This window comes from Scyliorhinus torazame, chromosome 12, assembly GCF_047496885.1.
Source record: "Scyliorhinus torazame isolate Kashiwa2021f chromosome 12, sScyTor2.1, whole genome shotgun sequence".
NCBI lineage: Eukaryota > Metazoa > Chordata > Chondrichthyes > Carcharhiniformes > Scyliorhinidae > Scyliorhinus > Scyliorhinus torazame.
Window position 1 is genome coordinate 79,224,163 of NC_092718.1, and position 24,350 is coordinate 79,248,512.

The 24,350-nt window shown below is 47.6% G+C and overlaps 1 protein-coding gene and 1 long non-coding RNA gene across 2 annotated transcripts in view; one reads left to right on the forward strand and one right to left on the reverse strand.

Annotated features, from left to right (window-relative positions):
* The window catches only part of LOC140386512 (uncharacterized), a 36,192-nt gene extending 24,903 nt beyond the window's left edge, over nucleotides 1–11,289 (forward strand). Inside the window, exon 2 of the long non-coding RNA XR_011933628.1 lies at nucleotides 10,995–11,289. This is a non-coding gene — a long non-coding RNA (uncharacterized lncRNA). The remainder of the gene's footprint in view (nucleotides 1–10,994) is intronic.
* LOC140386511 (sialic acid-binding Ig-like lectin 8) lies at nucleotides 11,009–22,262 on the reverse strand. Its single transcript, XM_072468909.1, has 3 exons — nucleotides 22,026–22,262; nucleotides 20,270–20,366; nucleotides 11,009–11,183 (listed from the first exon to the last, which is right to left on the reverse strand). The coding sequence occupies exons 1-3, from the start codon at nucleotides 22,246–22,248 to the stop codon at nucleotides 11,009–11,011; spliced, it is 495 nt and encodes a 164-aa protein (XP_072325010.1). The 5' UTR covers nucleotides 22,249–22,262.
* Nucleotides 22,263–24,350: the final 2,088 nt, after the last annotated feature.

The following is a 24,350-nucleotide window of genomic DNA, read 5'->3' on the forward strand; positions in this document are numbered from 1 at the left end:
AGTATGTTTTAAAAATACCCAAGCCCTATTTCTTCATGCATACACTTTTGCAGCAAATCATTATTTCCGCACATTCTTACAAATATTGGGGTTTTGCTCAGGATGGTTTACAAAGGGAGACTGAAGCAAAACCTTTGGGTTTGATGAAGATTCTGCAGTTAACTTATCTAAAGGGGTGAAGAAAGTAGCGATAATACAAGCCATAGCTCAGTGTTTAAATTTGCCAGAAACACAGCCTGAATCATTGGAATTAGATAGAATTCAATTACAAATGAAATAATTAGAAATGCAGGAAAAAGATAAACAGAAAGAAATAGAACTGAAGAAATTGGAAATGAAAGAATAAGAGATTGACAATCAGGGAAGAAAATAAAATAGATGGCAGAAAAGGAAAAAGAGGGGCTTTTTAAAAGGAAATCAAAGGAGGAAGATTGAGGTAGAAATGGAAAGATTAGCAAAGGGATAAGGAAAGAGAGAATTTGAACTTCAGAAACACACTGCAAAGAGGACATCAACTTAAGGTTGGACTTGAAGGCAGAACGTGTTAAAGAAGAAATACTTCCTAGTCCAAACCTTAGTAGGGATATGTTTAAACATATTCAAGCACTGCCACGATTTGATGAAAAATATGTGGAAGCCTTTTTCATCTTGTTTGAGAAAGTGGCTAAACAATTGAATTCGCCAAAGACCATGTGGGTAGTGTTGGTTCAAACTAAGTTAGTAGGTAGAGAGAGTGACGTATTTGCATCACTATCAGAGGAGGTTTCTAGAGATTATGATGAAGTTGGGAAAACCTTATTAAGTGCATATGAACTAGTGTCAGAAGCCTACAGACAGAAGTTTAGAAATCTCAGGAAAGAACCCGGTCAGACCTATACATAATTCAAATGAATTAAACAAAATAATTTTGATAAGTGGATAAGAGCCTTAAAAATAGACCAAACGAATGACAGTCTTAGGGAAAAAATTTTTTCGAAGAATTTAAAGAATCAATTTCCACAGTAGTGAGAACTCATGTGGAAGAGAAGTTAAAACGGCTTGATAGGCCTCAGAAATGGCTGATTTTTGAATTGGTTCATAAAGCAAAGTCTGGTTTTAAACATCAGTTTCAATCTGTGGAGGATAGAAACTGGGGAAATGAGAAATTCACAGGTGGTCAATGCAAAGGAGGTTTAGTTGGTGATGTTAAGGAGAGTATGCCTCTGGTTAAAATGGAAACATATGATAGTGGTAGAGAGATAAGAAAATGTAAGTGTTTTCATTGCAATAAAGTTGGAAATGTGAAGTCGCAGTGCTGGTGGCTTCAGAAAAGTACTGGGAAGACAGACTCAGCAAAACAGGATAAGCCAGTGGGGTTTATATATGAAGTGTGTACAAGATGGAGTAGGTAAGGGACTGCTGGTGGCGGTCATGGAGTGAGAGGTCGCTTATTTGCTAGCTCCCGCTCGTGGTGAACTTTTGGGACCATTTCCTCCGATTTATGGGGGATTTGACCGGTAAAATTGGAGACTGGTGAGGCCGGGAAGAGGAATCCCTCACCAGTTTATGGAGCTGTGGTCTGCAAAGAAGAGATTGTTGGGAAAAGAAGAGAGGGGAGCCTGCAGCACAGGAAAACATGGCGGAGGTTGAAGTGCTGAGATTGTCGACCCAGTGGTCAACGGAGCAGCTGGTGAAATTCCTCCTGAAGCGTTTCGCCAAGTAAAGCCAGGAGTACCTGTACCCGATTAAGACGGGGATTGATCGGGTGGAGCAAAAGCTGGAAGCCCAGGGACTGGTGATTCAGAAGGTGGCTGAGCACGAGGACCAGCTAACCGCGATTGCAATGGAGATGGATCTGATGAGGGACTATTAGAAAAGGCTGCCGGAAAAGGTGGAGGATTTTGAGAACAGGTCACGCAGGCAGAATTTGAGGATCGTTGGCCTCCCGGAGGACATTGGGGGATTGGACGCAGGGGCATATGGCGCGTATGTCTGAGAAGCTATTTGGTGAAGGTGCGTTTGCTCGACCCCTGGAAGTGGACAAAGTGCTTGCGAGGAAGCTGCGGATGAATCAGCCGCCGAGGGCAATGGTGTGCAAATGCACCAGTTCCTGGATAAGGAACAGATCTTGAGGTGGGCCAGATAGACGAGGAGCTGCAAATGGGAAGACAGCGAGCGGCGCATTTACCAGGACTTGGGTGCGGAACTGGCTAAAAGAAGAGTGAACTTTAACAAGGTTAAATCGGCCCTCTTGAAGAAGGGGGTGAAGTTTGGCATGCTGTATCCAGCTCGTTTGTGGGTCACTTACGAGGGCCAAAATCATTATTTTGGATCGCCAGATGAGGCGATGAACTTTGTCAAGGACAGGAGACTGGCAGGTGATTGAAGACATTGAACTTGGGGGTGAGTAATTCTGTGCCTGGGCTGCTAAATCTGTTTTCTTTTTGAGCTGTGTATGCACCAATATTTTGGGAAGTTGCTCAGTTTTGTGTGTGCGTTAACTTTGTTCTTGTGGGGGGATGGTGGGTGGTAATTTCTTCTTTGTGTTTGTTGGGGTTTTGCATATGTATGCTCGAGCAGGGGGGGAGGGAGAACATTCGGCGGTCGGATGCTTGGCGCTATGGGCTACCAGGGTAGCTGGGCGGGCTAACTCACGGAAGCGTAGTGCAAGGCGAGCACGTGATCAGTTTGAGATGGGGGGTTGGGATTGTTGTTTTGTTAGTGGAGGTGGGAGGGGGGAAATTGTTCTGCTGAGAGTGGGGGTGGGAGGGGGTGAAATTATCCTGCAGACCGGGGAGGGACTAGCGTTAAGAGAAAAAATGGAGGTCGAGAAAGGTGGGCGCCCGAGGGCGGGCCTGAGGAGGCACGGGACGCGCGAGCTGGAGGCTGGCCTAAAAAGGGTGATGGTTGATCAGCGGAGGGGGGGGGGGGGGGCTTGGATGACCACATGGAACGTGAGATGGCTCAATGGGCCAGTCAAGAAGGCTCACGTGTTCACGCATTTGAGGAGGTTGAAGGCCGACGTGGCAATGCTACAAGAGATGCACCTGAGGGTAGTAGATCAGACTAGATGGAGGAAGGGGTGGGTCAGGCAGGTATTTTACTCGGGGCTAGACTCTAAAACTGGGGGGTTGTGATCCTAATCAATAAGCAGGTGTCATTTGAGGTAGGAAATGTAGTGCCGGACTCAGCGGGTAGATATATCATGGTGAGCGGGAAGCTGGAGGGGGAAGTTTAGGCAGAAACAGCATGGGAAGCACTGAAGGCAGTAGTTAGGGGGGTGTTACTTTTGATACGGACTCATAGGGAGAAGGTGGAGCGGGCAGAGATGGATAGGCTGGTTAGGGAAATACTCCAGGTAGATAGAAGGTATTCTGAAGCCCCGGAGGCAGGGTTGTTGAAGGAGCAGCAGAAGCTGCAGATGGAGTTTGGTCTGCTATCCACAGAAAAGGCAGTGGATGAGTTGAGGAAGGCGAGAGGGGCGATATATGAGTATGGTGAGAAGGCCAGTAGGATGTTAGCACACCAGCTAAGGAAGAGAGAGGCAGCCAGGGAGATAGGAAGAGTGAAGGATAGAGGGTAGAACACGGTCTTGGACCCAGCAGGGGTGAATCGGTGTTTAAGGAATTTTACAGTCGGCTGTATGAGTTGGAACCCCCCGGTGGGATGGAGGGGACGAGGAAGTTTTTCGAAGGGTTGGAGTTTCCGAGGGTGGGGGAAGGGTTAGTGGAGAGGTTGGGAGCCCCGATCGGGATAGTGGAAGTATTAGAGGGATTGGAGGCCATGCAGTCGGGCAAGGCCCCGGGGCCGGACGGCTACCCAGTGGAAGTTTTCTGGGATACTGGGCACGCTGCTGGTGAGGGCATTTAATGAGGCAAGGGAGTGGGGTGTCCTTCCCCCAACAATGTCGCAGGTTTCGATATCAATGATCCTGAAGTGGGAGAAGGACCCAGAGCACTGTGGGTCATTCAGACCAATCTCCCTACTGAATGTCGATGCCAAATTGCTGCCTGAAGTTTTGGCCTCAAGGATAGAGGACTGTGTTCCGGAGGTGATAAGGGAAGACCAGACGTGGTTTGCTAAAGGCAGGCAGCTAAGGGCCAATGTTAGAAGTCTCCTAAATGTGATCATGATGCCCTTCAAGGAGAGGGATGCGGAGGTAGTGGTCGCTATGGACGTGGAAAAGGCCTTTGACCGGGTGGAATTGAATTATCTGTGGGAGGTCCTGGGACGGTTTGGGTTTGGGTAGGGCTTTATTGACTGGGTTCGGTTGCTATGCCAGGCACCGGTGGCGAGTGTGCAGATGAATCGGCTGAGTTCGGACTACTTTGAATTGCACCGAGGGACAAGGCAAGGATGTCCTCTCTCCCCACTGTTCTTTGCCTTGGCCATAGAGCCATTGCACATGATGAGGATGCATTCATCCTCCACAGGGCCTCAGCCCACGTCCCAGCCTCAACTTCCCCACCCAGCTCCTCCTCCCACTTCCGATTTATATCCCCCAACGGGGCCTTCTCCCAATCCATCAACTCCTTGTAGACCTCAAACACCTTCCCCTCTCCCTTCGACAGCACCTTGTCTTGTAACCCGGGAAAGGACGGCACCTCTCTCTTCACAAAATCCCGAACCTTCAGGTACCTGAAATCATTCTCCCTGGGCAGCTCATACTCTTCCTCCCGGTCCTCTAATTTTGCAAAACTGCCCCCTACAAACAGGTCATCGAATCGCTCAATCCCTGCCTACCACCACACTCGAAACCTCACTTCCAACCCCACCCCGGTGCAAACCTATGATTATCACAGATCGGTGCCCACACCGAGGCACCTTCCAATTCCAAATTCTGCCTCCACTGCCCCCATACCCTAAAGGCCGACACCACCATTGAGCTCATTGATTGCCTGGCCAGTGAGAACGGTAGAGGCGCTGTTAATGATACCCTTAAGTTCCTTCCCCTACATGCCGATCCCTCCCCCACTACCCATTTCCTAACCATGGCGATGTTCGCCGTTCAGCAGTAGTTCATTATGTTCAGCAATGCCAACCCCCACCCCCTCCTCACCCCCGCTCCGTAAAAGCCCTTTTGACCCACAGGGTCTCCCCGCCCATACGAACCCCGAGATCACAGCGTTAATCTTTTTAAAGAATCACTTCGGGACAAAAATCGGGAGGTTCTGAAATACGAATAGGAACCTTGGCAGCACCGTCATCTTAACTGTCTGCACCCGTCCCGCCAATGACAGTGGCAGCACATCCCAACTCTTGAAGTCCCCCATCATCTGCTCCACCAGCCGAGCCAGATTTAACTTGAGCAGCTGCACCCAACCCCCCATCGCCTGAGTGCCCAGTTATCTAAAACCCGCCCCCCCCCACCTTGAACGGCAATTCCACTCACCTCCTCGTCTGCGCTCTGGTCTCAACCGGGAACACCTCACTCTTTCTCATGTTCAACCTGTACCCAGAGAACTGTCCAAAATCCCCATAATGCTGCCCATGTCCCCCAGTGGGTCAAAAATATATACCAACAGGTCATCCACGTACAGCGAAACCCTGTGCTCGGCCCCCTCACAATCCCTTTCAATGCCTCAATGCTCTAAGCACCATTGCCAATGGCTCTATAGCCAAGGCAAAAAGGAACAGAGAAAGCGGGCACCCCTGCCTCGTCCCGTGATGCAGCCCAAAATATCCCGAGCTCACCCGGTTTGTCTGCACACTTGCGACCTGTGCCTTGTACAGCAACTGGATCCAGTCCACAAACCCCTGCCTGAACCCGAACCGCACCAGCACCGCCCACAGATATTCCCATTCCACACAAGTACTGTAAAAGTCCTCAAACGCATCTGTCCAGCACCACCTTCCTGTCTCGTCCTTTATCAATCTCCCTCGCCGTCTCTTGATTCCTCAGCTGGTGGGACAGCAGACTACTCGCCTTCTCACCATACTCATATACTGGCCCACCGCAACTGCCCCACCCCCTTCCCCGTGGATCCTAATCCAAACTCCTCTGCCTGTCCTTCAGAAGCCCCGCCTCTGGGGTCTCTGAATACCTCCTATTCAGTCTCCGAATCTCTTCCACTAGCCTTGCCTTCTCTGCCTGTTCCGCCTTCTCCCTATGCATCCGAATAGAAATGAACTCCACCCTCCCCGAACCACTGCCAGTGTGGTAGCTGTGACGTCCCCTGTGTCCCACATACCCCCTGGTGGCGGCCCTCACCCGCTCGCACACCTCATCCGCCAACAAACCACATCCAGCATCCACTGCTCCCCCCAGTCCACGCACCGATCCACCCAATGCGGCGCGTGGTCAGAGACCACAGTCGCCGAATACTCTGAATCCCAATTTGGGGCATAAACCTTTGCCAGGACCACCGGCACCCCTTCCAGCTTCCCACACAGCGTTATGAATCTCTCCTCAGCATCTGCCACAATGCTCCCCACTTCAAACGCCACCTACATTTTCACCAACACCGCCAGCCCTCTCATCTTTGTGCCCAGTCTCCAGTCCCGAGTGTTACACCTACCCCACCCATCCTTTCCTGAACATTGTCCGCTCTTCCATCTTTAAATGCGTCTCTTGCCAAAAGGCGAGGTCCGCCTTCAGACTCTTCCGGTGCGCGAACACACATGACCGTTTGACCGGCCCATTCAACCCCTCACGTTTCACGTGACCAGTCTGGTTGGGGGCTCCCCACCCCCTTTCCCCTGCCGATTAACCATATCCCTTTTTTGGCCAGCCCCCAGCCCATGTCACACAACCCTTGCGGCCCACCCTCTGATGTCCACCGTCATCACTCCCTATCCAGCTGTGCCACAGCAACCACACCATTGTCAGCAACCCCTCCCCCCAAACAAAACAGCAACCCCCACACCTATTTCCTGACAAGCCCCCCACTGCACTCCCGTTAACTAGCCCGCCCAGCTAGCGTGGCGGCCCTTGCCAAGACCTCCAAACCCTCTGCCACCCCAATTCCCCTTCCTCCTAATCCATGCTTCCCCCCCCCCAAAAAAAAGCCCCAGAAAAGATGCCTTGATATTCGCCCCACGGAGGGACCTGCCCTCCAAACACCCCGCCATCAAAACCAAAAGAACATTTCAAGGAGAAAAGTTTCCCAAGAACAAAAACCTCCTCAAAACTCCTCAAGTTCAACATCCTCCTTCTCCTGGCAGTCCATTGTCTCTCAGAAACTGCATCGCTTCCTCTGGCAGACCAAAATAATACTCATGCTTCTGGAAAGTCACCCAGAGGAGGGCCGGGTGCAGCACCCCAAACTTCACTCCCTTCTTGAAGAGGGCAGCCTTGACCCGATTTAAACCCGGCCCTCCTCTTGCCAGTTCTGCACCTAGGTTCTGTTACACCCATAGCTCGTTCCCTTCCCAGGTGCACTTCCTCATCTGCCTCCCCCACCGAAGAATCTTCTCTTTATTCAGAAAGCGGTGCAACCGCACCACCATCGCCCTTGGCTGCCCACTTGCGGCCTCCGCATCAGCACCCTATGCACTTGGTCGACCTTCAGGGGCCAGGCAAAGCCTCCTATCAACTGCTCCAAAATGTTCGCCACATATGTGCCGGCCTCCGTACCTATGATGCCTTCCGGCATCCCCATGATCCTCAAATTCTGCCTTCTGGAGCGGTTCCCCAGATCCTTCACCCTCTTTTGGGTCTTCACCCCCACCTCGGCCACCAATGAGGCCAGCTGCTCCTCATGCTTGCCCCCCCGCGACCTCCATTTTCTGGATCGCCCGACCCTGGGACTCCAGCCTCTGCTCCACTCTCTTAATATCTGCTTTAACCGGCTCCACCACTTTGACCAGGTCCTCCGGGCCCTCCTTCCTATGCTGGTTGAACTTAGCTTTCAGAAATTCTACTAGCTGCTCCGTTGACCACTGGACAGGCAGAATAGACCCTTTGCCTTCCGCCAGCTTATCCTGTGGCGCACCACGCAGACTCTCCTGCTCCTTTCTTCTTCCCGATCCATTCCTAGTTTGTGGATTCATCCACCAACCACACCAGAGTAACACCTTCTCCAGGTACTCCTACACCTCTTTCCATCCAAACCTTCATCCCTCAGGTAGGGAAAGGACCGCAAAATACCACCTTGAGCGGAAGCTACCAAATGTGCGACCGCTCATTCCATGGCCACCACTGGAAGTCATGAGATTTATTTTAAACCAAACAAGTCTCACACTCTTGAGGATTACGGTACTATTACTTTGATGTTTTACGGATATTTGAGTTATCTTTTAAAGTCTAGTATTTGTTTCAAGTCAAAGTTTACTTTTTGGACTGCCTCCTAGAAATAAGAATGGGTCATGTTTCATTTTCAGGATAAAATGCAAGCGTTGTGATTTGTACTCTTTGTATAAACATTAAATTACATGTTTCTTCATAATATTACATTTATGGGTTTAATTAAAACTTAAATTTTTACATCTAACCTTCTGTATCAAACACTCCGTGAACCCAACTCCGATTGTATCAATACAACAGCAAGTACAGCCTCCATAAATAGGGGGACCAAAACTGTACAAAATATTCTAGGTGTGATCTCTCCAATGCCCTGTACAGTTGTCGCAAGACTTCACTACTTTTATACTCCAACCCCATGACAATAAAGTCCAACAGTCTATTTGTCTTCCTAATTCTTTGCTGTTCCTGCATACTAATATTTTCTGATTCATGTACAAGGACACCCAGATCCCTCTGTATACCATAGCATTCTGCAGTCTGTCTGCATTTTAATAATATTCTGCTTTTCTATTCTTCCTGTCCAAACTGGATTACCTCACATTGTCCCTCAATAATATTCTATCAGCCAAATATTTTGCTCACTCACTGAACAATTTATATCGCTCTGCAGCCTGTTTGTGTCCTCCTCACAACTTTCTTTCTGACCGAGCTAACGTCTTTCCTACCTAAAGGTGGATATTTATCCCAGCGCTTTCCCCCCTCCAATCTATAATTCTATCTTGGGGGAGCTGCCGGTTTATTGTTCCAGCTGCAATGGACAAGCCCTTCCACAGTTGCCCTCTGGACCTCACTCTTCATGTCTAAAACTGGTACCCTAGAGCAGGGATGAATAATTTAACAAGGGGTGGGTGCTGAGAGTGGGGTCCGGAACTGTCCCTGCCCTCAACTCTGGGGGGAAGGGGAGCTTTCAACAGCCCTCTTCTTAACAACAACGTAACCGCAATGTGAAGATTGCCCCCTTTCACTGTATCTTCATAATAACATGAAGACAACTGAGAGACATCCTGTAGTCTGAGAACGACAGTGGTGAGTTACAGCACTGTCCCTGCTAGGAGAGTGTAACTACAGTGTAACATGTTTACGTGGAAAATTTTCCATGATAAATGCGGACTTGGGAATTTGCAGAATTTGGTGGGGGAAATGCAATCTCATGAATTAACAGTTTGGAGCAGGATGTTTTCCCCAGAGGAAGACGTACAGATAAATAACAAATTCAATCTATACAGCACTTCCAAGGCTCTTCACATGATTGTTGATCAGGTAGAAATCCGAGTCTGAGACACATAACTAGGTATTCGGAACAGGTGACAGGGAGAGACAGAGTTAACGATTTGAGTCCAATATGACTTCTTCAGAACATGGAAATTCAAACCGTTTCTCCCAGTGGACAGAGGGCGATGGAGAGCGTTCCCCTCACCACAGCTCTGTCACATTTCAACATTTCAGAACAAAATCCTCCATTTCTCTGGAGCCTTTCACCACCTCAGGACACCCAAAGTGATTCATGGGCAACAAAGGACTTTCTTTGTGGTGTTGTCAATGTTGTAATCCTGGAATTACAACAGGCCATTTATGCAGAGCAAGATGCCACTCACAGCAATGTAATGATGACCCAGATCATCTGTTATTTTAGTCAAGTTGGTTGAGGGATAAATGTTGGTCTCAGGACATTGGAGGGGGTGGGGGGTGGTGGAGAAACTCTTCCACACCCACTACCCCACCATACTTCTTCCAGACAATGGCCATCTGAGCTGTCTGCTCGGAGTCTGTTCCAGTAGTTCCAGTAGTTCCTTGGGGCAGCACGGTAGCATAGTGGATAGCACAATTGCTTCACAGCTCCAGGGTCCCAGGTTCGATTCCAGCTTGGGTCACTGTCTGTGCGGAGTCTGCACATCCTCCCCGTGTGTGCGTGGGTTTCCTCCGGGTGCTCCGGTTTCCTCCCACAGTCCAAAGATGTGCGGGTTAGGTGGATTGGCCATGATAAATTGCCCTTAGTAACCACAATTGCCCTTAATGTTGGGTGGGGTCAGTGGGTTATGGGGATAGGGTGGAGGTGTTGACCTTGGGTAGGGTGCTCTTTCCAAGAGCCGGTGCAGACTCGATGGGCCGAATGGCCTCCTTCAGCACTGTAAATTCTATGATAATCTATGAGTATCATGAGGTTCAAGAACCAGCAGTGGGTTCACATTGAGTCCACCCAATTGGACAGAGGAATTGATCCCATTAACTCTCAGGCTCTGTGTTAAGGTTATTCTTCCCTCTTGTCATGAGGGTGGGTTGGAGAAATCTTTCACCAGAACTCTGAGCAACATTGCAAACGTGATCGGTAAACGTGTTCTGGCCCACTGTCTCTGAACAAAATCGTTAGCAAGGACAAAGTGCTTCTCTCGGCTGACACCATCTATTACCAGCATTGTAAACACAGCGGAAATGTCTCTGAGGGGCAAATATATATGGCACCACCACTGGCACATAGGAGTTTCCCATTAGAAATAAACACACAGGATTTTAAAGATTATGAAGACATGCAACACCAGGAAATGATGCCTTGGAGAATTATTTATTTATTTTTAAAAACTGTAAAAAACTGAGTATTTCCATTGCTTGTATTTCTGGATGTAAAATTATACAGAAATAACAAGCTTTTCACATTTTTTGAAAGCTTGAAAAAGGTGCAGCATTCAGAAAGCATGTTCAAAGCTGATACAAAAGTTGTGCAATATCCCTTTTTAATTACTATTTGTCTATATTATCTTCACACACCCCACAGCCCCTCTCCCCGTTTCACGCACAGTTTCTCTGGAATCTGATCTCTGCGTATTCCGTGACCTCGCTCCTGTGGACAGTCCCGTCACCATTGGGCCCCTTCGAGAAGTTGATTGTGGCGTAGAGAAGGTTATCGGGTTTGTCGGTGTGTCCTTGCGAGGGAAAGCAGCTGCAGCGACTCTCATCCCAGGTACTGGAGGAGAAGGAAGGTCAAAGAGACATTGTCAAAGTGTCATCTGAATTCAACAGTTTAAATTGCATCGCAGCTGACTCAAAATTATTAAATAGCGTATAAATTTCTGATTTCTTGATTCTTTTATATCTGAACCAGACAAACAAGCCAGAGAAACTTGCTTCACACAGGCTGAAAACATCTGGAGCTAAAGGATCCCTAAAATAAATGGATACCATTGGAAGACCAGTTCAGATTCCGATTAAAATTCCATATTTATAGGTTAGATGTCAAGAGATATCAACAACAGCCTATAGAATCCATAGATCACTTTGTCAGCAGAAGTAGAGAAAAGGGTACTGTCATAATATCCACGCATGTATATAATGAAGTGCAGGCAGGCAGTGATTGACACACAGGATGACCAATAAGCACACAGCACAGTGCAGCCAATCACCAGACAGGACACCACCACTATAAAGCCAGAGGGCACTAGGTTTCCCACTCTCTCGGGACCCAGCCACTGAGACAGTCAGAGTCCACAAGCTAGCACAGTGCAAACACCATGCGGTAGCTCGTAAGTCTGATCAGGCTAGTACAAGGTCTCCAGTCAGTTCAGTATAGTGTCGACCCACAGTTAAATATGTATGTTAGTTCTATCGTTCAATAAAACCGTGTTGGATCTTCTACAGTGTTAGAGGTCTGTTTCTCGCATCGCTGCATCAAATGCTGTCCACACCGAACCGGCCTGCCTAACACATCATGGTACTACGGAGTGATACTGAAAATTGACGGACCTACCTCGAGTGAATCAGCATTGACCAGCAAGCAGCCATCCGGTGACATGTAAAACATCCAGCCTCCTCCGCATCTCCGGCAACCTCGGCGCAAATTGGAAGCTCTTCAAGCAAAAGTTCCTCTGGTACATCGAGGCCTCCAACGTCGAAGCAGCATCGGATGCCGGAAGATCGCGCTATTTCTCTCCACCGCGGGAGACCACGCCATCCACATCTACAACTCCCTCACGTTCGCTGACGGCGAAGACAAAACAAAATTCAAAACAGTCCTGCTGAAGTTTGACAGCCACAACGACATTGAGGTGAATGAGAGCTTTGAATGGTACGTTTTCCAGCAGAGGCTTCAGGGTAAGGATGAACCTTTTCAGTCCTTCGTCACCCATCTCCGCATCCTAGCGCAGTCATGTAACTATCACTCGACGACTGATTCAATGATCCGGGATCAGATCGTTTTCGGATTCCACTCCAACTCCGTTCTGCAGCAGCTCCTGAAAGTCAAGCAATTGACCCTCTCTGTCGCTATCGAGATGTGCGTTGTCCATGAGCATGCTAAGAATTGTTACTCCCACATCAGGGCGGCAGAAACTGTGAAGCTGGCCTCCCACGAGGCGGAACAGGTGCAGGCCATTGCACAAATGCAGGGCCTGAGCATCGAGGAGAGTGGCTGTTTCGCGCGCTTCTCCCGGGTCCCTGCGCATGCGCGTCACGACCGAGTGGACGACGAGCTCGACTGCGTAGGTGCGTACGTCGACCGACCGCACTGCACATGCGCGATGGCGCACGGAACGCACTGACGTCGGCGTCATGACGAATTGTGGCTCCGCCCACTTAAAGCGGCAATGTCTGGCAAAAGGACGCCGGTGTCTACAGTGTGGCAATCTTGGCTACTACGCAGCCCTTTGCAAATCTGCTCCACCGCTCAGCAGCCAGCAATCCCACTGCGGCGCAGAAGTGTCCGCTCAATACAACCAGGCATGCCAGATTCTGATCCCGACAGCCCAACGGACCCTGATGCTGAGTGCCTCAAGTCCCCATACCGGGTGGGCATCATAACTACACATGCGCTGCCTTCCACCACACCTACACAACGCCTCTCGATCCTCAGTGTGGATCCCGACGATGAGCGGTCTGCTGTACTCACAGTGAACAAGGCCCGCATTCGGTTCAATCTGGACACCGGCGCATCGGCGAACCTCATCTCGAAATCCGACCTCGACGCCATCCGCACCAAACCAAGCATTCTTCTACCGGCCTGCCAGCTCCTTGACTACAATGGCAACGCCATAGCTGCCAGTAGCTCGTGTCAACTGGGGGTATCCAATAGGGCGATCAAGGCGACGCTGCGGTTTGAAATCGTCGGGCCTGACAGAGCGTCCCTGCTCGGTGCTCGAGCCTGCAAACTCCTGAACCTTGTTCAGCGCGTCCACACCATGTCATCATCACCGGCGACAGCCTCGCCCGATGGAAATTTGCAAGCCGACATAGATGACATTGTCACGCAGTACCACAGCGTGTTCGACGGAATGGGCACGCTCCCATACTGATACAAAATCCTGCTCAAGCCGAACGCCACCCCTGTAATTCATGCATCTCGCCGGGTGCCGGCGCCCCTCAAGGATCATCTGAAGAAGCAATTACAGGACCTCCAAGACCAGGGCATCATATCAAAGGTTACAGAGCCCACAGACTGGGTCAGCTCCATGGTCTGCGTCAAGAAGCCATCAGGGGAGCTTCGCATTTGCATTGACCCTAAGGATCTAAACCGCAACATCATGAGGGAGCATTACCCGATACCAAAACGCGAAGAGTTGACCAGTGAGATGGCTCATGCCAAATTCTTTACTAAGCTCGATGCCTCCAAGGGTTTTTGGCAAATACAACTGGACACGTCAAGTTGTGCACGTTCAACACCCCGTTTGGTCGTTACTGCTGCAACCGGATGCCTTTTGGCATCATATCTGCCTCCGAAGTATTTCATCGCATCATGGAACAGATGATGGAAGGCATCGAGGGGGTGCGAGTGTACGTTGACGATGTCAGAATCCATGAACATGGTCTTCAGCTCAACAGGGCCAAGTGCTCATTTGGTCAATCGGAGATCAAATTCCTAGGTGACCACATCTCGCAGCAGGGCGTATGGCCAGACGCCGACAAGGTCTCGGCGATCAACGCCATGAAGACCCCGGAGGACAAAAAGGCGGTCCTCCGCTTTCTCGGAATGGTCAACTTCCTCGGGAAATTCATTTCCAATATTGCATCCCACACCATGGCCCTCCGCCATCTCGTCAAAAAGTCGACGGAATTCCAGTGGCTGCCCATGCATGAAGAGGAATGGCGCAAGCTGAAAGCAAAACTCTCGACAGCCCTGTTCCTAGCGTTCTTCGACGCAACTAAGAAAACCAAGATATCAACTGGTGCAAGCCAGGACGGCATTGGGGCGGTGCTCCTTCAGCAGGATGACTCGGCGGCCTGGGCTCCAGTGGCGTATGCCTCCAGGACCATGATGCCCACTGAGCAACGGTACGCTCAGATTGAGAAGGAGCGTCTGGGCCTCATAACAGGAATAGTCAAGTTCCACGACTATGTTTATGGCCTGCCGAAATTCACTGTAGAAACTGACCACAGGCCTTTAGTCCACATAATCCAGAAGGATTTAAACGACATGACGCCTCGGTTACAGCGTATTCTTCTAAAGCTATGCCGCTACGACTTTGAACTGGTATACACGCCAGGTAAAGAGTTGATTGTTGCAGATGCCCTGTCCAGGTCCATTACCACACCACATGAACAAAGTGACTTCACCTGCCACATAGAAGCCCAAGTGCAGTTGTGTGCCTCGAACCTTCCGGCCTCCGACGAACAGGTGGTCCAAATTTGTGAGGAGGCAGCCAAGGATCCTCTGCTGCAGCACGTGATGCAGCATCTCAGCAATGGCTGGCAGAAGGGATATTGTCCCCAGTTCTATAACGTAAAAGATGACCTGACGGTGGTGGAGGGAATCCTTCTGAAACTCGACAGAATCGTAATTCCTCAGAGTATGCGTGCTGTGGTGCTGGGCCAACTCCATGAGGGTCACCTTGGGGTCGGGAAATGCCGATGCAGAGCTCGGGAGGTGGTCATCAGCCAGGACATTGCCGACACAGTCCTCAATTGCCCTACCTGTCAGAAATTTCAGCCAGCTCACCCCAAAGAAACGTTGCAGCAGCACGAGATTGTGACCTCTCCGTGGTCCAAAGTAGGCGTAGACCTTTTCCACGTCTAGGGGCGTGACTATGTATTCCTGATCGACTACTTCTCCAGCTACCCAGAAGTAGTGGAACTGTCCGACCTCACTGTGGTAGTAGAGGTATTACGGTACCTGGTAATGCTGGAACACCATTGGTAGAAATTGTATGCTTCCTATTGGTCAAGCTGTATGGTAGCTCCGTCCTGCTAGACAGGGTATAAGAGCCCGTGCCGCCCCAGCAGCCTTCATTCTGTACCTGAGCTGTTGGGGGAAACATCTAGCTTATTAAAGCCTTCAGTTGGACTACAACCTCGCTTTAGTGGTCATTGATTGTGCATTACTCAGTCGAATGTGGTAATCAAAGTCTGCAAAGAAACGTTCACCAGGCATGGGATACCGCTCACGGTAATGAAAGACAACGGTCCTTGCTTTGACAGCCAGGATTAGTCTGACTTCGCACAGTCCTACAACATCCGTCACGTTACCTCCAGTCCCCACTACCCGCAGTCAAATGGGAAGGCCGAAAAAGGGGACCACATTGTAAAGCGGCTGCTGTGCAAAGCTGCAGATTCAGGCTCCGATTTTAACCTGGCGATGCTGGCACACAGGGCGACCCCACTGTCCACTGGATTGTCTCCAGCCCAGATGATCATGAATCGCACTCTGTGGACCACAGTTCCAGCCACCCACGTTCCCGACCTTGACCACTTCATGGTCCTACAGAAAATGCAGCAGTCACGGGCCCAACAGAAAGCCATGTACGATGCCCATGACACGGATCTGCCCGAGCTGGCCCCAACTGATCATGTTCGCGTGCTCAAACAAGTGGCCCCAAGATCATTCCTTGTCCTCATGGCTGATGGCTCCCTGCTACGATGCAACAGACGGGCACTGCGAAGAGTTCCACACCCGCTACCTGACCGGTGTGCCCCGCCGCCTACGATGCCTCCTCCGGACGTACCCGACCACAAGGCCACCGATCTACCAGCAATCCTGCCGGTCCACGTGCCCACCGCGATGTCAGCGATCCCGCTTCTCCAAACGCAGGCGGCTCCTACTCTGCCTCTGCGGCGATCAACAAGAATTCGACGCCCACCACAAAGACTAAATCTATAGACTGAGCTTTTGTACATTTTTGTGACTTCACCAATTGGACCTCTGTAAATATCGTTTTGTTTGCCATGTATCTGCACTATTGCAACCTTCCTATGTATATATGTTTGTTTAGACATCTCTCTGTATATAGTCAGGCACACATATATATATAGATATATTTATAAGCATCTACACCTTAGTATTATTTTTTAAACGGAGGAGATGTCATAATATCCATGCATTGATATAATGAAGTGCAGATAGGCAGTGATTGACACACAGGATGACCATAAGCACCATAGCACAGTGCAGCCAATCACCAGACAGGACACCACCACTGTAAACCCAGAGGGCACTAGGTTTCCCGCTCTCTCTGGACCCAGCCACTGAGATAGAGTCCACGAGCTAGCACAGTGAAAACACCATGCGGTAGCTAGTAAGTCTGGTCAGGCTAGTACAAGATTTCCAGTCAGTTTAGTATAGTGTCGACCCACAGTTAAATATGTATGTTAGTTCTATCGTTCAATAAAACCGTGTTGGATCTTCTACAGTGTTAGAGGTCTGTTTCTCGCATCGCTGCATCAAGTGCAGTCCACCCCGAACCGACCTGCCGAACACATCAGGTTTGTACTGTGATTTTGGAAACGGAGAGCTAGCAGACAGAATTGGTGAGTTGGTGATCGCATCCGCTCCCATGTAAGTTGTCCAGAAAGATCTGCTGGACAAGCCCAAAACATATAACATCGAAGAGCTACTCAAGGATGTATGTATGTGTAAAGTGATAGTCACGAATCAACAAAGTTTACAGCTTTGGTGTTCAACCATCTGAGATGTTACATCAACATGCAGATCAATTTCTTCAGCTTCATTTATTCCAGTGCTGGCATATGTCCCAATCCGAGTGAAAGAGAGGATATTGAAGTCTGGCCAAGTCCTCAAGATAAGGACTAACCCTAACCCTAATCTTCAAAATTGTTGAGATCTTGTTAATTTCTTGTCTCCATACATTCCCAATTTTGTTTAAAATGTGTTCTTGCTAAAGTGGTTGCTGAGAAATGATATGTTGTTGCTGTAGCACGAAGACCACCAATACCTCGCTAGGCATCTGCCAGAGAGTCATTATTAAAGGCAACCAGGTTACCAGACAGGGATATCGGTGACCTGATATTCTTCAGCATCATTATTCACACATGGGCATAGGTTAGACATAAAGACTCACAAGAAAGACAGTCTCTTCACTGGGTATGAACCATGATACAGAGGACATCAAGAATTATGGGACAGGTCGAAAGCATATGCTGAGTCGGGCCAAAGAACCATCGATTCCACATGCAGTTCCTACCCATCCTTGATACAAAGTCCCATCTGACTTATTTTGTTGTTTCTTCCTTTACCAGAACTGTATTATTCAACAATTACACAATAGTACAGTCATAGAGTCTTATAGCACAGATAGTGACTTTTTGCCCATCGTGTCTGTGCTGGCTATCAAACACCAATTTATTCTAAAACATTAGGAACATCTGTTGTGCACACGATCAGTGCTATTTCAGTTTGTTAATTTACCTAGAGAGATCATTTCAGAGGACAGTCCATTATTTATTGATAACACATTTCAGGATTTGTGTGAGACGTGGAATATCAATCAGACTACTTCTTCTCCTTACCCTAGATCTAATGGTCTAGCTGAATGAATGATTTGCGTGGTGAAATTTCTAATTCTCGAATGTAGAGCAAGCAAGTTTTAGGCATCATAATGTGTCTGTGACCAACACCTTTTAAGTACAACTGCATCACTCGTAGAGCTCATGTTTGGGAGACAGATGAGTGCAAATAGACCTACTGTTACCCATTTTACTGTTTCAGAAACTAGAGAGCAACTTTTAAAATTGCAAAAGAAGATGAAAAATGTGCATGATAAAAATTCGAGTATAGGATTACCGGTGGGTTACAGTTGGGAAAGTGATTTCACCTCCAGGATCTCACAAAAGGTTTGTGGAAATCGGCCGAGGTGACAAGAATTTGTTCAGAATCAAGATCTTCAGAAGTCATTATGCGCAAAAGTACAATGGTGAGATGTACCTGATGACAAATCAGATCCATTCCAGCTCCTTGACCACCGGGCAGTCCTTTTACTATCAAGGATCCCAAATGCAACTAGGAGCAACATCTGTGTGCAGCAGGAAGTGGTGATAAATGTTGATGTTTTAAAGGCGCCAATCACTGATAAGAGAGTGTAAACATGTTGTGGTTCATTTATTAGGCCTAACATCCAAGAATGATAATCCCATAGATCACTATTTGATCAAAGAAACCTCCAGGTGAAGTTCCATTACGAGACCTGTGTGTCCAGAAGATTTCCTCTACTCTTTAGAGACTCATAGATTCATCAATTCAATGAACTTATGTAATGGTAAGTATGACTGTAACGTAAACAGTTATAGTTGTTTGGAAGGGGAAATAATCTTGAAAAAGAAAGGGGGATGTTTCAATTTGCCATTAAGGGATGTCAGCACAAAACCACTGAAATTTGTCAAATTTTTCCAATTTCCCATCTGGTCCAGTCTTCATTTCACTTTGCAGTGAAGGTGGAGCATAGCACAAACACACAGATCTGATGCCTTCATGCTTCATCCTCTGCACAGCCTGAATAAATGAACCCATAACCCAATCCCCTCCAAATGATGGATGCCTCATGTCCTGCACAGCTCACCAGCCCAAGGTATTATAAAAGTATAATGACAAGACATTGCATCCCGCCACCACATCGCACCAACCCCTTTCCCTGCTCTGTAAGAATCCTTCCTGTTTATCACCTTTGATGCCATTTCTATAATTTAGTTTATCATTTTGGTCTCTGGACCCATTATCAGGAAGAGCCTTTAAGCAGGAGAGTGCTTGCCAGGACACTGTTCCCAGGCTTGGTGTTTGGAGAAGAGAGGCCAGATCCTTTGGTACATGGTGGATCTTGGGAACTGGTTTTGGAGGAGGTTGGTTCAGTTGGTTAACTGTCAACTGGTGGGTTGGCCAGGGACAGTGTTCTGACTGACAACATGAGGCTTTCTGAGAGAACTGGGCAGAAGTGCTTAGACCTTGAAAGTGCATGAAACGGTCTCTCTCTCTCTTGTGCTTGCTGAAGTGAAAGAACTGCCCAACTGTAAGTACAAGCAGTAAGTGCCTGGGCACATTCTTTGCTGTGAACCTAAAACAATGCTGAGACTGCAGAGAAGGTGGACAACCTTGCCAGAGAAAACCATTGCATGCCAAGAAGGAGGCAGCACCAAAACAAACGCCTAAACTTCAGAAAGACATTGAGAGGATGTCATCCCAGTGAATCAATGATCCTTCTCCAATAATTTTTCTTGACATTTTATTTCCCTTTCCCCCATCCTTTCCCCTCTGTTGTTTGCCTGCATGTGTGTCTGTGTGGGTGTAGAGAGTGGGGTGAGTTAACAAGGGGGGGGGGGGGGGGAATACGAAAGGGATAGTCAGTTATATTTTCTGTCCATTTCATTATAATACTATACATAATAACCGGTTATTTGTGCTGTAATGTTACAAAACTGGTGACTAGTTAATTGGTCTCAACCAAGGTCTTTAGCTATATTTTAAATAAAATCTAATTTTACCTGTGTTGTTATTCTGGGTCAGGTGGGAGTGGAATTAACCGCACACTAGCCCAGGGTGTTGTGACACTCCATGGCTCTACAATTTCTTTTCCATTCAGCTATTTATTTAATTCACCATTTTAAAGTTCTTATTCAAACTGCTTCCACCGTCCTTTTAGGCAACAACATTCGATCATAACAAGTTATTAGAATTAATCTGGATATAGGACAATGAAAGACACACTGCTGATCATAAGGGACAAAGAGATCACTTGCGGGTGGGATGGATGCCGCTTAATCTAAGGAAAATAATCACTGATTTAAGCAAAGGAGATTGAAATAAATATTTAGAAAAACATCACTTTAAAACTTCACACTTACTTCCTCACATAAATGAAGATGAAGATTCCAGCCAAGAAACCACTCAAGATGACCCCAGCCGTGAGCAATCCTACTGTCCAGTTTTTGGAGTCTCTACCTGTAAAAACAGCCATTAGTTACTGCGTTACAGTTTTAGAATGATAGTCCAATGTGTGTCAGCAGCAATGCACTCTGTTGAAGTTAGATTTAGAAAGAAGGCTTTTAGACAAAAGGCACCCATTAGCTTAAATGCCTGTACAAGAGGCAATTTGTAGGAATAGTAGTGTATAAACAATGCTTGTGATTTTATAACCTAAGAATTGCTAATATCAGAAAGGACACAAAATGGCTGTTAGCTAAGCTAGCAATACTAAAGACACAAAATGGCTTTTAGCTGAACTACCCACATTCCTGAACAACCATTAGCTGGGTTAAGTTGCAAACTGGTATAAATACCATCATTTAATTACAGACAGCAGAGTTAGTCAAGAATAATTAAAACAGACATGGGAGTGCTTCACCAGCAAGTGATGACAACTCCACAGGACAAAGAGCATTATGTATCCTCGCCAGCTCAAGGTCTCCAGGTGCAGGCAGGAGACATAACTTTACCAGTTAGTATGAGTGACTTCTTCATGAAGTCAGGGGCTGGTAAGGGGCCAACTCACTTTACGTAATGTCAAATTCTATTGGATATATAACGTATGTAATGTATGAACAGTATTATTGGACAAGGTCCAGCTGAAATGGGCTGTTTAGCTGTTTTGAAAAATGTGTTCCTTTGTTCTATGGAAAGATGGTCTGGGACTTTAATGGATGTCATCTCCCCGCCGGCGAAATAAACAGTTTGATGCGAGGACCAGAAGCCCTGGGCGTTGAGTGATTTCTTTGAAATCCTCTCCCACTAACACACTCACTCAATTTTTAAATATTCATTCTTGGGCAATGCCAATATTTATTGTCCATTCCTAGTTTCTCCTTGAGAAGGTGGTGGGGAGACTTTCTCCTGAACCACCGGTTTGAAACAAACTGGGAGACCAGTTCAGAGGGCAGTTAAGAGTCAACCCTGTTGGTGTTTGAGTCACATACGCACCTGTTAAAATTGACAGGATTCCTTTGTTTAAAGATTCATCAGTGACCCATCATATATATACATATATATAATCTCTATTTACAGATTGACCCAACACACTAAGCGGCTGGTTTAGCACAGGGCTAAATCGCTGGCTTTGAAAGCAGACCAAGTCAGGCCAGCAGCACGGTTCAATTCCCGTACCAGCCTCCCCAAACAGGCACCGGAATGTGGCGACTATGGGGCTTTTCACAGTAACTTCATTTGAAGCCTACTTGTGACAATGAGCGATTTTCATTTCATTTCATTTCAAATAATTGATTGTCAGATCACTATCACATTGTTGCTTGGGATCTTGCTGTGTGCGAATTGGTAGCCATGTTTCTACATTATAACATGATGACCTTTCAAATGTATTTCATTGGCTGTAAAATGTTTCTGGATAATCTAATCATTATATAAGTTCAGGTCTTCCTTTTAAATGTAATATTTGTACATAAAATATTGACCAGTGTAATTTTTGAATATTGATCAAACTCCCAATTTCTGCCTATTTACTCTGAATTGAAACCTGTCAAGACACGGTCACAAATGGACAGATGGAGGTATTAGGGGCAGATGATCAAGAAATCAGTGTAAAGAGGCGTTGTGTGTAAGTGTGTGTGTGTCTGTGTTTGGGAGATGTTGAAGTCTGTGTACACTCACGTTCCACAGTGATGGTTATGGACCCCTCCACTGCTCCATGTTCATTCTCTGCCACACACTCATAGGCTCCAGTGTTCCTGGATGTAACGTGAGGAATCACCAACCACAGCTCATTGTTGGAACTTGCTCTGTTCATTGTGACATTAAGATGTCTCCACGTCAGGTTAGAAGCTGGGAAGCTCTCGACAGAGCAGATTATCACTCTCGCATTTCCCTCAGTCATATTGATGGATGATGCATCAATCATTTCAAGAGAAGTAATTGAGAGATTTTGTGGTGCATCTAAAAATGAATAAATTAATCATTTACATTGACTGTGAAGCATTTTGAATCCCTGAGAATGTGAAAGATGTGAGATCAATGTACGTTCCTTCAGCATCACAGCATCTAATCCAGACAGACGCTCCAGTTCTGTACTGGGTTGCACTGTCTCTGCCTGGGATGGACCATTTCAGTTATGAAGAGAAGCTGGATAGGCTTCGTTGGAGCAGAGAAGACTGAGGGGCAATCGAGGTGTAAATGATCTTTTAAAAATACATTTTGAGTACTCGATTCATTTTCTTTCAACTAAGGGCCAATTTAGCATGGCCAATCTACCTGTGCGATACATCTTTTGGAATGTGGGGGTGAGACCCACGCAGAGACGGGGAGAATGTTTAAACTCCACATGGACAATGATCCAGAACATGGAACTAACTCGGGTCCTCGGCGCTGTGAGGCTGCAGTGCTAACCACTGCGCCACCATGCTGCCCCTTCAGTGTACATGATTATAGTGGCATGGACAGGGTGGGTAGGGAGCAGCTGTTACCCTTAGTTGAAGGGTCAGTCACAAAGGAACACAAGTTCAAGGCGGGAGGCAGGAGGTTTAGGGGGATGAGGGGAAAAGTTTTTACCCAGATGGTGGTGACGGTCTGGAATGCACTGCCTGAGAGGGTGATAGAAGCGGATTGCCTCACAACCTTTAAAAAGTACCTGGATGAACACTTGGCCCTCATCACATCCAGGCCCTGAGCCAAGTGCTAGCAAATGGGATTAGTTAGCTAGGTTAGGTGTTTTTCATGTGTCGGTGCTGATTTAATGGGCCGAAAGGCCTCTTCTGCACTGTATTTTCTGTGGGTCAGTAATGGGAGAGAGGTGCACTGTCAAAGGATCAATGCTGATGGAATGCTGCACTGTTGGAGAGTCAGTGCTGAGTGAATGCTGCATTGTAGAAGAGTCAGTGCTGAGGGAGTGCTGAACTGTCGAAGAGTCAGTGCTGCACTGTTGGAGAGTCAATACTGAGGGCGTGCTGCACTGTCAGAGAGTCAATACCGAGAGAGTGCTGTACTGTCGGAGAGTCAATACCGAGGGAGTGCTGCACTATCGGAGGGTCAGTGCTGAGAGAGTGCTGCACTGTCAGAGAGTCAATACAAAGGGAGCGCTGCATTGTCAGAGAGTTAATACTGAAGGAGTGCTGCACTGTCAGAGAGTTAATGTTGAAGAAGTGCTGCACTGTTGGAGGATCAATACTGACAGAGTGCTGCCCTGTCGGGGGATTAGTGCTGAGGATGTGTCACACTGGCGGGTGGTCAGCGCTGAGGGAGCGCTGCACTGTCGGAGGGTCAGTGCTGAGGGAATTCCGCACCGTCAGAGAGTCAGTACTGAGGGAGCACTGCACTGTCCGAGGTGCCATCTTTTATATGATATATTAAACCTTGGTCCACACTACCACCTCAGTTGGATATAATTGATCGCAAGACTGATTTAATGGAGGGTTCTCACTCGGCAAAATTGTTCAAACCACTGTGCTGCCTGGAATCTTTCTGAGCAAACTGGAAAATATTTCACCTAATATAGAATGAAGGATGTCTGTACTTACATTCCACAGTTAGTATGAGGGTCTGCTCCGTTGAAACAGATGGAAATCTCAGTCTACAGGTGAGATTTTGTCCGTGGTGTTTGAGTGATGGGGTCAGGCTCAGAACAGTAGTATAGATCAGAGTGACGCCATGCTGAGTTACTGTGTTTGAGACTGATCCAGGTACATCAGTGGGGGTGTGCCAGGTTAAGACTGGTGCAGTTCCATTGCACGTTGTGTTGAAGGTGCAGCTTATGTCCACACGCTTTCCTGCAATAATTTCAGCAGGGATTATCCTGGTTTTATCTGTGAAATTTAACACACACAAAGAATGGAGCCTTTTAGATAAATATACCGTGAATTATCAGTGAAATAGAAATCACAGTCCCACAAGTGAAAGCTCCTTTACAAAGATGGTGTAAGAACTGAGGGCTGGTTTAGCACATTGGGCTAAAAAGCTGGCTTGTAATGCAGAACAAGACCAGCA